This window comes from Mandrillus leucophaeus, unplaced genomic scaffold, assembly GCF_000951045.1.
Source record: "Mandrillus leucophaeus isolate KB7577 unplaced genomic scaffold, Mleu.le_1.0 Scaffold3, whole genome shotgun sequence".
Taxonomy (NCBI): Eukaryota; Metazoa; Chordata; class Mammalia; order Primates; family Cercopithecidae; genus Mandrillus; species Mandrillus leucophaeus.
The window spans coordinates 15,631,832-15,645,519 of record NW_012103142.1 but is presented as its reverse complement, the minus strand read 5'-3'; the positions used below and the strand labels follow the sequence as shown (position 1 = coordinate 15,645,519).

The window sequence follows — 13,688 nt, the reverse complement described above, 5'->3', positions numbered from 1 at the left end:
TCTTGCATCTTGAGAATAGAGCCTAATAAATCCAGGTGAGTTAAACTGCTACCTGCTTTTATTTCCTAGAACTGAGCTAAATTTGCAAATTGTATTTTCAGACAAAACCATCTGCACTCTTCAAACACAAATTCTATATTCCAAAACTTTACCATTCTATGCCTCCAAAGTTTTTTGTCTAGCGCTTATAAAAGCCAGTAAGAACTAGAAATGTTTTAAATAAGATTTTAAAAATCTTATCTGCCACACCAATTTTCCACATTGCTTTAGAGTGTCCTATTCCCTCTGTTTCAAATCTTCCAGCACACTTCTAGAATCTCTAAAGCTGTATGTTATCTATGTTCAGCAAAAGTATGTGGACCTTCATGTTCCCCTGGCTTCATCTTGTTTTCTGTATTTATCAGGACTTTTTCGGTTATGAAAAACCCAACAAACTTTTATGAGCAAATTTGTGCTTATTTAAAGAACCAAGAAATAGATAGCTGAGACTGAGCAACAGCTACAATCAGTTTCAAAGTCCTTCCAGATTGTTTCCATCTATCAATGCTCTACTAAATTTTGTTTTTCAGATCAGCTTTTTCCAGATGACAGGAAAAACAGAACTGTGGAGAGCTCCCATGCTGAGATTAGCTCTTTTTGTTTCCAATTTTAAAAATTTCATTCTCTGATTAACTCAGTCACTCAGTTTGAGCCAAGTACTCTCTCAAGGGATAATTCCTGGGTGGTCAAGGAGGTAGAATCTGTTAAGATGGTAGCAGCTCCCCCTTTGAACAATGTAATACAAATGAAAGGAGCATCTCCCCAAAGAAAGGGATACTATACTGTACTCAGGAGGAAAGGATGTACGATGCCTCCTTTTTCTTCACCTTATCCATCTAATTTATATCACAACCATCACTGTAAATGCTTTCTAAAAGGGTAAAACAGCAGCCTCCATTTTTTTTTTTAAACTACTCTATGCCAAGCATAGTATAAAGCCCTTTAGATAAACTATTTCAAATTCTCCCCATAATCTTGTAAAGTAGAAATTATTATCTCAGTTTCAGATTAAAAACCAGACGCAGAAAAGTTCAGTAAAAGTCATACAGGTCTAGAATTTTTAATGTTTTCAGTTTACTATTTATTCTTGTATTTGAAAATTGAAGTAATATAATTTTCATCATACTCTGCAATACACAAATGCTAAAGTTAACAAAACATAACCAATAAAGACTGACACAACTGGCAATAAAATCCTTTATTATTAATTTTTCGAGAGAGAAGCATGCTTTTTATACAGCACCTGTAAACAAGTTAGTGAAGTATATACTATTTTGAGATTCCCCTTTCAATTTTTTTTTTGGAATGTTAGGTTACAACATCAACTGCATTACATGAGAGTTACTGAAAGCAAGTCAGGGTAAAATTTTATAGCCAAAAATATTCATAGCAGCAGCTTTTAAAATATGATTTTATTAAATCAAGTCATTGCACTTGGTCATTTTATTGCTACAGCAAAACAAGGCCATTACATTATAATACTTCTCATTTCTGATTTAACTGATTGTCTCATTCTGCTCATACATTTCAAGTTTAAATGCAGGCATAAAATGTTTATCAACAAATCTAGAGAGCATTTGGATTTTTTATTTTTCTGTGATCACAGTAAGAGCAGAAAAAAGAGTATCTTCTGTTACACAAGGCCTGATCTCTCTTTACATCTTCAGACTTAAAATTCTGTAGAAGGTAACAGCTCTATATTAAGACAGAAGCTTAGTGGTCACACACAAAAAATAACACTGAAATACAATTCGGAAATTAATGATACTGTGTGTCTCAAAGAATACATGAACTATACATTCACTAATAATTTGGCAGTGAGATTCCATGCTGTTCACTTTCGTCTTTTATACTCACATGTAGAAAAAAAATTCATGACTTACCCCAAGTAAAGGTTATTATTACATATCATTTTGTGATATGAACTTTAGGAACAGAAATTAATAAAATTTCCCATACCAACAGCAAGGAGTAACATTGCTAGAATAAAGGAATCATTTTTCCCATCAGGCCTGGGTTTGTTTGGTTTTCTTTACTGTTTTATCAAGGACAGAAAGATAAAAGTATTTCAGTTATTTTTCTATTCTGACTGAGGAGTACACAAGCAAAATCTTTAAATGCATTTTCATGCTCATAAGCATCTTGATTTTATGTACTAGTGAGAAAATGGCCAACAAAAACTTTAAGAACAGCCTGAAATCTGCTGGAAACTTCCCTCGTCCCATTATCAGGATGACCAGGGATCGCTTCAATAGATTTTCAGGTGAGAAAGCTGGAGGATAATTTCTAGAATTACAATGTTTTTATTATACCTAAGGTTTGTCATTAAAAGAAAATAAGATTTAATTTATTTAACAAGAAGGAAAAAATTCATTTAACTAGTCATTTAAATCTATTCTATTTAACAGAAGAAGAGGGAACAATTTTGTTCAGTAGTGACCTCATTGGAAGAGCCCATTTTGAGGAGTTCTAATATATATTCTCAATATATAATTAGCATTCCCCCAAACCCCTAATGTAAGTTGTAAATTAAACATTATGTTGTTTACTGGCATTTCTATTTTCTACTTCAGTTCTCTTTATTTGAAACATGACAAAACTTCATTTACATAAGATTTCTGTATTATAAGATCAAAATGTAAAGGCAAAATATTGGTTTGGTGGTTTAAAACTAAAAAAAATGGAAACATAATCACTGGTACTCAAAAATCTGACACTCATTTGCTATATAATAAAGCATAAAACCTAATTTTTTGCAAATGAAAAATTTCAAATTTTAAAAATTTAAATAAACCCACTTGTGTTTTTAGATGTTACCTACAGATAGAACATTTTAAAGCATTCAACTGTTCATAAGTAACTCTGAAGAAACAACTAATTCATCCATTCTGTGAAAATGTATTTTAAATATCTTCAACTATATTTGGTTTTAAATAAGCTGTAATGTTTTATTTTATGACATACTAACATTCATCATAAAGTTTGTACCTAAATAATAGTTCAAAATATCTCCATGAGTTAGTTTGGTCTATTAGGTAAATTATACATCATAAAACCTGAGTATTTACAAGATAACTTGTCAAAATAGGAAACCTCACACTGAAGTTCTGAAAAGTTCTGGGTTTTGTTTTCCTATTACCATTATTAAAAGTCAGAAGGAGAAGCATGAAATTGACAAGATAATGAGCAATATTTGAGACTGTAAAATAAGCAGAAAAGTACAGCAATAGGCTGGTGTTTACATGTTTTATATGTGCTGTAGTTTCTAGGCACAAGTTAAGGGTTAAATTAACAGTTTTAGATTCTTCAGACCTAACAAATTTAAAATACAGTTCATATTTCCCCAAATGTTTAACAGTTCAACATATTTTAACTAAGTTCCTTTTATGACTCCTATAGTGCAAGCAACATAAAATATTCTAAAAGTTGATGAAATTATTTTGATTATTCATTAGTTCTTACTATATGCATGGGTGAGTAATCTGTTTTATATAGCTAGGAAACTCCTATTTCATCACCCAAAATATAAACAGCATTGCAGACAAACAGGCACAACAGTGTAACCTTGGGTAAGAGGATAAAAGTAAAAATATATATATATACACATACACATACAAATACAGTTTATATCCCTTATGCATTATGGAAAAAGTAGTGACTATAGTTACTAAAAAGCTAATCTGTCCCTCTCAAATAGTGTATCTTACAGATAACTTGTAAATATATCACCATATTTATAGTATAGATCTCTTTAAAAATAATACAAGTTTCAATAAAAAAAAACTACTGTGCACATTCTTATTTATATATATTCAGTAGTATTTTCAAGCAAACAATTTTTAAAAAAGTGTTTGCAATCCCAGCACAGTTAAGAAATAAGGCCTCTTTTTCTTCATATTGGCAAAACAAAATATATATATATAAAAATTCACCCTCACTCTACGTTTCTATAGATATTATACTTCATTTACTCATATTTATCATAACATCAGCATTCACAATTTGTAAGTAACAAGCCAGCTGAAGTTCATAGTGTTGCTTCTGAATCCCGGGAACATTATGAACACCAGGTCCACACTACCTCAAGAAGACAGGATAGCTTTTTTCAGCTTCTCTATTTCCATCTAAAACAAAAAACATAAATTGAGCAATACATAAAATATTCTTAGTTTAGTAGTTTATTTTATTCTATGTCATTAAGACGTGATCATACTTTCAAGCTTTCAGATTTTTTTCCAGACCTAAAATCCAATTTCCCATGGTATAATATAGTTGAATAAAGTTTCAACAGTACAATGCAAGTTCCTTAAATGGCAGTCACAATAAGAAAAAAGCAATTATAGCCCTTTCAGCCAGAAAAATGTTAAGTCATGTGAGCATTTAAAATTAAAGCTGTAAAAAAAAATCAGTCAGTCCTACAAAGAACAAAAGAATCTTTGAAACCCAATTAAGAAATGTACATGTATCTGTAATTAAACAAAGGGTACATTAAACAACGGTAAAAAGAATAAAGAAAAGACCTGTTTAGTTCCATGTTTTTCACTAATTATATTTAATTATAATTATGGTTAAATCACTTGACTTGGTTTCAATTTACTTATCTGTAACCAGTATATACTACATTAAATATCTTAAAGCCCAGGAATATATCTAAGATTCAGTCAAGGTGCTGAATCTTCCATCTTTAGGCAGAAGGCATTCTTCACTTAACAGAAATTCATAACTATAGGAATTTATGAAGAAGGAAATCAGTTCATTAAGTTTGCACAATAACTACACAGTTATTCAATATTGACATATTCAAATGGCTAAGTTGGGGCTCAAAGACATTAAACAGGATGCCAATGTTCCACACTAACAAGTGACAAAGGACTTGTCATGGTAAGATTTAGGACTTTAAAGCCCACAGTTTTTATACTGATTTCTCTTCTCAATTCTCTTAACATTTTGATAATCTTTAACCTTTCACTGCATGAGGAAAAATATAGATAGGCCTTGCCTTATCCTGATGGCATCACCTTCCTCAAGAGTGCACATAAACAATACACGCTTTGGCTAGCTTTGACAAACAGTACATTATTCAATGATTAGGACTTTGCCATAGTCAAAAAGTATAATTGTTGTATGTTCACAATCTCCTTAAAGATTGTAATACTCAAGAACAGTTTATTACTTTCAGGACCTTCCCTGATATGATTCTCTTAATATTATGATGATTAGCTCAATGTTTTAGCAGCATTGGACTAGAACAAGCCTGTCTTCAATTTGGATTGAGATGATACCTTTCCTTGTCAGCCTGATCTGTTATTATAGTCTTTATTCCAAAGATACAGAAAGCGGTAAGAAAAACAAACTGGTAGAAGAGGGAGTAGGGAGTGTGAAGGCTACTATTGCATGCACAATCAGCAATACTCGTTGTAAACTGCTATTTGTGACATACATTTAGTTATTATTGGACAGGGGTCATCATGGTGGACAGGAGGCAGGACTAGGTTGTAGCTCCAGACAGAACAGCGTGCAGAGGCTCGCATAGTGAATTTTAGCTCCAGATAGACTGCAAGAACAAACTAGCAATCCCGAGAGGACCCACAGACCCTCTGAAGAAAGCGGACTGCTCTTGCAGGACTTGGGAACACCCCAAATACTGTGAGTGCCCCAACTGCGGAAATAGGAAAGGGAGACCCTCCTCTCCTGAACACACACCCCCACTGGAGAAACTGAAGGTCTGTTTGCAGAAGTTTCCAACTTCACCTGGATGTGACTCAATTTAGAGAGCTGAGCAAAATACAGTGGGTAGAGGAAGCGCTGTAAGGCCCTGGGAGCTTGCTGAGTCCCCAAGCAGGCCATTCCTGCCTGGCACCACAGGGATATACAGGGAGGGTGGCCAGAGGAGCAGGGGGTAAAACTCCACAGGGAAAAGGAAATCTCTAGCTAAACTTAATTTGAATGGGGCAAGAAACCTCCTGGCCACAACTCTGGAGGGAAGAATCAAGCCCTTTTCTTTCACAGCTAGAAGGCGGGGAGCCTGGGGCAAATTTTCAGGCCCATCTCGCCCACCATCTGGAAACAGGGCTGTTGGGGAAGGCATGGTGGGACTGAGACTGGCCCTTCAGTTTGCGTGGGAGCTGGGTATGGCCTCTGACTGCCAGCTTTCCCCTACTTCCCCGACAACCTGCATGATTCAGCAGAGGCAGCCATAATCTTCCCAGGTACACAACTCCAGTGACCTGGAAATCTCACCTTCATCTCCAACAGAGGCCACAGCAAGACCTGCCCAAGAAGAGCATGAGCTCAGACATGCCTAGCCCTGCTCCCACCTGATGGTCCTTCCCTACCCACTCTGGTAGTGGAAGACTAAGGGCATATAATCTTGGGAGTTCTACGTCCCCACCCACTGCTGGTCCCTCTCCCTACTATTACAGCTGATGCTTGCTGGAAAATGCCACCTCCCGGCAGGAGGCCAACCAGCTCAAAAATAGAACATTAAACCACCAAAACTCTCACGGAGTCCACTGAACTCCCCTGCCCGCCACCTCCACTGGAACAGGCACTGGTATCCATGGCTGAGACCCCCATAGACACTTCACATCACAAGAGTCTCTGCAAACAACCCCTAGTACCAGCCTGGAGCCTGGTAGAATCACTGGGTGGCTACACCCAGAAGAAAGACAATCATCACTGTAGTTAGGCTCACAGTAAGCCACACCTGTAGGAAAAGGGGGTGAGTACTATATCAAGGGAACACCCAGTGGGACAAAAGAATCTGAAGAACAGTCTTCAGTCCTAGACCTTCCCTCTGACAGAGCCTACCCGTATGAGAAGGAACCAGAAAACCAACCCTGGTAATATGACAAAACAAGGCTCTTCAACACCCTCAAAAGATCACACTAGTTCACCAGCAATGGATCCAAACCAAGAAGAAATCCCTGACTTACCTGAAAAAGAATTCAGGAGGTTAGTCATTAAGCTAATCAGGGAGGCACCAGAGAAAGCGAAACCCAGTGCAAGGAAATCCAAACAACGATGCAAGAAGTGAAGGGAGAAATATTCAAGGAAATAGATAGCATAAAGAAAAAAAAAAAAAAACAATAAAAAATTCAGGCAACTTTGGACACACTTTTAGAAATGCAAAATGTTCTGGAAAGTCTCAGCAATAGAACTGAACAAGTAGAAGAAAGAAATTCAGAGTTTGAAGACTAGGTCTTAGAATTAACCCAATCCAACAAATGCAAATACAAAAGAACAAGAAAATATGAACCAAACCTCCAAGAAGTCTGGGATTATATTAAACAACCAAACCTAAGAAGAATTGGTGTTCCCTGAGGAAGAGAAATCTAAAAACTTGGAAACATATTTGGGGCAATAATTGAGGAAAACTTCCCTGGCCTTGCTAGAGTCCTGGACATCCAAATACACGCAGCACAAAGAAAACACCTGGGAAATTCATCACAAAAAGATCATCACCTGGGCACATTGTTACCAGGTTATCCAAAGTTAAGATAAAGGAAAGAATCATAGGAGCTGTCAGACAGAAGCACTAGGTAACCTATAAAGGAAAACTTATTAGATTAACAGCAGATTTCTCAACAGAAACCCTACAAGTTAGAAGGGATTGGGGCCCTATCTTCAGCCTCCTCAAAGAAAACAATTAGCCAAGAATTTTGTATCCAACGAAACTAAGCTTCACACATGAAGAGAGAGAGCCTTTTTTAGACAAATGCTGAGAGAATTCGCTATTACCAAGCCACCACTACAAGAACTGCTAAAAGTTGCTCTAAATCTTGAAACAAATCCTAGAAGCACATCAGAACAGAACTGCTTTAAAGCATGAATCACATAGAAACTATAAAACGAAACTACAAGTTAAAAAGCAAAAACAAAAAACAAAAAAACCAAAGTACACAGGCAACAAAGAGCACAATGAATGCAACAGTACATCACATTTCAATATTAACACTGAATATAAATGGTCTCCATGTTCCACTTAAAAGATACAGAACTCCAGAATGGTTAAGAACTCACCAACCAACCAGCTGCTGCCTTCAGGAGACTCACCTAACATAAAAGGACTCACATAAACTTCAAGTAAATGGGTGGAAAAAGGCATTTCATGCAAATGGACACCAAAAGCAAGCAGGGGTAGCTATTACATCAGACAAAACAAACTTTAAAGCAACAGCAGTTAAAAGAGACAAAGACGGACATAATATAATGGTAAAAGGCCTTGTCCAACAGTAAAATATCACAATCCTAAACATCTATGCACCTAACACTGGAGGTCCCAAATTTATAAACAATTACTAATAGACCTAAGAAATGAGATTAGACAGCAACACAGTAATAGTGGGGGACTTCAATACTCCACTGACAGCATTAGACAGGTCATCAAGACAGAAAGTCAACAAAGAAAGAATGTATTTAAACTATACCTTAGAACAAATAGACTTAACAGATATATACAGAATATTTCATCCAACAACCGCAGAATACACATTCTATTCAATAGTGCATGGAACTTTCTCCAAAATAGACCTTATGATAGGCCATAAAACGAGCCTCAATAAATTTAAGATAACTGAAATCATGTTAGGCACTCTCTCAGACCACAGTACAATAAAACGGGAAATCAAGTCCAAAAGGAACCTTCAAAACCAGACAAATACATGGAAATTAAATAACGTGTTCCTGAATGAGCACTGGGTCAAAAACAAAATCAAGATGGAAATTAAAAAATTATTCAAACTGAACGACAGAATTCTATCAGACATTCAAAGAAGAATGGGTACGAATCCTTTCGACACTATTCCACAATATAGAGAAAGAAGGAACCCTCCCTAATTCATTCTATGAAGCCAGCATCACCCTAATGCCAAAACCAGAAAAGGACATAACCAAAAATGTAAACTACAGACCAGTATCTTTGATGAACATACATGTTAAAATCCTTAACAAAATACTAGCTAACCGAATCCGACAACATAGCAAAAAGATAATCAACCATGATCAAGTGGGTTTCACACCAGGGATGCAGGGATGGTTTAACATACACAAGTCAATAAATGTGACATGTCATATAAACAGAATTAAAAACAAAAATCACATCTCAATGGATGCAAAAAAAGTTCAACAAAATCCAGCATCCCTTTATGATTAAAACTCTCAGCAAAACTGGCATACAAGGGATATACCTCAATGTAATAAAAGCCATCTATGACAAACCCACAGCCAACATAATACTGAATAGGGAAAAGTTGAAAGCATTCCCTCTGAGAACTGAAACAGGACGAGGATGTCTGCTCTCACCACTCCTCTTCAACATAGTACTGGAAGTCCTAGCCAGAACAACCAGAGCAGAGAAATAAATAAACGGCATCCAAATAAAAAAAGAGGAAGTCAAACTGTCATTGTTTGCTGACGATACAATCATTTACCTTGGAAACTCTAAAGACTCCTTCAGAAAGCTCCTAGAACTGATAAAACAATTCAGCAAAGTTTTGGGTACAAGATTAATGTCCACAAATCAGTAGCTCTTCTATATACCAATAGTGACCAAGCAGAGAATCAAATCAAGAACTCAACTCCTTTTACAACATCTGCAAATAAAATAAAATAAAATACTTAAGAACTAACCAAGGAGTCAACAGACCTCTACAAGGAAAACTACAAAACACTGCTGAAAGAAATCACAGACGGCACAAATGAAAACGCATCCCATGCTCATGGATGGGTAGAATCAATAATGTGAAAATGACCACACTGTCAAAAACCATGTATAAATTCAAGGCAATTCCCATCAAAATACCACCATCATTCTTCACAGAATTAGAAAAAACAATTCTAAAATTCATATGGAACCAAAAAAAGCCCGCATAGCCAAAGCAAGACTAAGGAAAAAGAACAAATCTGGAGGCATCACACTACCTGATTTCAAACTACACTATAAGGTCACGGTCACCAAAACAGCATACTACTGATATAAAAATAGGCACAGAGACCAATGGAACAGAACAGAGAACTCAGAAATAAACCCAAATACTTACAGCCAATTGCTCTTCGACAAAGCAAACAAAAACATAAAGGACACCCGTTTCAACAAATGGTGCTGGGATAATTGGCTAGTCACATGTAGGAGAATGAAGCTGGATCCTCATCTTTCAAACCTTATACAGAAATGAACTCAAGATGGATTAAGGATTAAAACCTAAGACCTGAAACTATAAAAATTCTCAAAGATAACAATAGAAAAACCCTTCTAGTTATTGGCATAGGCAAGGATTTCATGACCAAGAGCCCAAAAGCAAATGTAATAAAAACAAATAGCTGAGACCTAATTAAAGAGCTTTTGCATGGCAAAAGGAACAGTCAACAGAGTAAACAGACAACCCACAGAGTGGGAGAAAATCTTCACAATCTATACATCTGACAAACGACTAATATCCAGAATCTACAACAAACTCTTAACAAATCAGTAAGAAAAAGCAATCCCATCAAAAAGTGGGCTAAGTTCATGAATAGACAATCCTCAAAAAAAGATATGCAAATGGCCAACAAACATATGAAGAAATGCTCAACATCACTAATGATTGGGGAAATGTAAATCAAAACCACAACGCGATACCACCTTACTCCTGCAAGAATGGCCATAATCAAAAAATCAAAAAACAGTAGATGTTGGCATGGATGAGGTGATCAGGGAACACTTCTACACTGCTGGTGGGAATGTAAACTAGTACAGCCACTATAGAAAACAGTGCAGAGATTCCTTTAAGAACTAAAAGTAGAACTACCATTTGATCCAGCAATCCCACTACTAGGTATCTACCCAGAGGAAAAGAAGTCATTATTCAAAAAATATACTTGCACACACATGTTTATAGCAGCAAGATTCACAATAGCAAAATCATGGAACCAAACCAAATGCCCATCAATCAATGAGTGGATAAGGAAACTGTGACATATATGATGGAATACTACTTAGCCAAAAAAAGGAATGAATTAACAGCATCTGCAGTGACCTCGATGAAATTGGAGACTATTATTCTAATGAAGTAACTCAGGAATGGAAAATGAAACATTGTATGTTCTCATGGACATGTGGGAGCTAGGCTATGAGGAAGCAAAGGCGTAAGAATTATACAACAGACTCTGGAGACTTGAGTTGAAGAGTGGGAAGGGGGCGAGGGATAAAAGACTATGAATATGGTATAGTATTATACTGCTCAGGTGATGGGTGCACTAAAATCTCACAAATCACCACTAAAGAACTCACTCATGTAACCAAATACCACCCGTACCCCAATAAAATTAGGAAAAAAAATTAGTTATCACGCAAATACATTGCTAGAGTTTCTCTTTGTATATTCATTGTTCATTTTTAGTGACCATTATAATACTGTATAACGTTAACATTAAAGTACTACTTTTAATCTTTGGAGAAACATCTTTCTGCTTTAAATAAATTATTCTAAAACTTTAGTGCCTTAGGTGTGCTTTTACAAATACAGGGTAAAACTCTACCTGTAACAAAAGAAAAAATATATATGTAATACAAGTCAGTGTGAGGCCAAGTAACAGCTGACTTTGCTAGAAAAATAAAATCATATTAAGTTATCCAAAAGAGAAACAATTTGACTCGTCTTAATTTTTATGGCAAATTAAGTCAGATATACAAGTTTAACACTATTAAGTTCCCCTTATTTGTCTCATTATCTTATTTTCACGTATGAATATAAACATGTATATACAAATGTGAGAAAAAAGTCAAAAAACGCTTAAAAATTTCTCAATATCTACCATGTTACATGCTGTGAATTTAAGATATACTTTTAACATGTACACTTTAATTTGTCAATAATGTATTCGATATCTAATATGTATACAGCACTGCGTTAGAAGCAATGAGCAAAGATAAAAAAGACATGGATCCTACCCAAACAACCTTACAGTCTCGAAGACAGGTAGAATAAGTACATACTCTAACAGTGAAAACATAGGAAGTTATTATATATACATCTCTTACAAAACTACAAGTCTTGCAAATTTGGAAGATGACCATTTTTTAGGGGGACAGATTCTCGTTTTGTCACCCAGGCTGGAGTGCAGTGGCATGATCTCGGCTCACAGCAACCTCTGCCTCCTGGGTTCAAGTGATTCTCATGCCTCAGCCTAGGAGCGGGGATTACAGATGTGTACCACCATGCCCAGCTAATTTTTATATTTTTTAGTACAGACAAGGTTTCGCCATGTTGGCCAGACTGGTCTCGAACTCCTGATCTCAGGTGATCCACCCACCTCGGCCTCCCAAAGTGCTGGGATTACAGGTGTGAGCCACTGCACCCGGCCACTAAATTACTTTTAATCAGAGACAGACTAATATCAATTTAATGAAGGTAATTGAGCAGGGTGGGCCTTGAGAAATCTGTAGAATGTGGGCATTAGAAGATGAGACAAAAGGACAATCCAAGAAAACACAGTAAGAATAAAAATTCAGACATATCAATTGTAAGAGGCACAATGGAGGAGGATCAGCAAGTAAATAAAGATAACTAGGACCAAAATATAAAAACACCTCATATAGTAAGTTGTTGGAACTTTATTCAGCATGTAAAATAAAGCTCTTGAAAGTACTCGATGAAGGAAAGGTTAATCTGAGATAATTAGAGTACTCAAGAAAGCTAAGCAGAAGATAAGCATCAGAACAAGATATAGTGGGGATAAAGACATAAAGACTAGGAGGTAATAGGACGAAAAGTGAATGGAACTAGAAGAGAACCACGTACAAAGTACCATGTCTATATGACTATAAGAGCAACAGAAATTAACAGAAACAGGAAATCAAAACAACAGGAAAGGAAGATGATAAATTAACTGAGGACATGCTAAATCTAAGTTCATGATGAAACATCCAGGGGGGACAAAAAGCCAGAAACATAGGATACAAGCTGGGAAAATACGAATTTGATTTAGAGCAGAGAGGTACTAGAGCTAATCATTAGATTCATGAGGACAGATGAATTCAAAATGTGAATGCTCAAACAGAAAAGCCAAGGATATCAGTGAAGCAATATTTACATTTAGGTTACAAGGAAGGAAGAGGAAGGCCAGGCATGGTGGCTCATACCTTTAATCCTACCACTTTGGGAGGCCAAAGTGGGAGGATCACTTGAGGCTAGGAGTTCAAGATCAACCTGGGCAACATGGTGAGAACCAGTCCCTACAAAAAACTGAAAAATTAACTAGGCATGAAAGTGCATGCCTGTAGTCTCAGCTACTTGGGAGGCTGAGGCGGGAGGATCACTTGATCCCAGGAGTTTGAGGCTACAGTGGCCTATGATTGTTTCACTGTATTCTAGAGTGACAGAGTGACTCCCTGTCTCTAAAAACAAAACTTAAAAAGTAAAAAAGGAAGGAAGAGGAGATGGAGAAGTTAGAAACAATAGGATGTAGTATCATCTAAACCAAGACAAACCTTTGACAGAGTGGCAATGGTAGAAAAAAAAAAAAGTGATATGTTGCAGGAACTGAAGAAAAGACCTTGAATTTGGCATCAGTAAACCTAACCTAAGATGCAAAGGGTTACAGACTGAATTGAAGGTGAAAAATCAGAGACCACAAAAGTAGACTATTTTTCAGAGGATGGGGGTTATTTT

At 36.2% G+C, this 13,688-nt stretch overlaps 1 protein-coding gene across 1 annotated transcript in view; it reads right to left on the bottom strand.

The window, feature by feature from the left end:
• Window positions 1-1,222: 1,222 nt before the first annotated feature.
• Window positions 1,223-13,688, bottom strand: part of CD2AP (CD2-associated protein) — a 165,150-nt gene continuing 152,684 nt past the window's right edge. Inside the window, exon 18 of the mRNA XM_011986877.1 lies at window positions 1,223-4,163. Within this exon, the coding sequence (XP_011842267.1) occupies window positions 4,122-4,163 (42 nt within the window). The 3' untranslated portion in view covers window positions 1,223-4,121. The remainder of the gene's footprint in view (window positions 4,164-13,688) is intronic.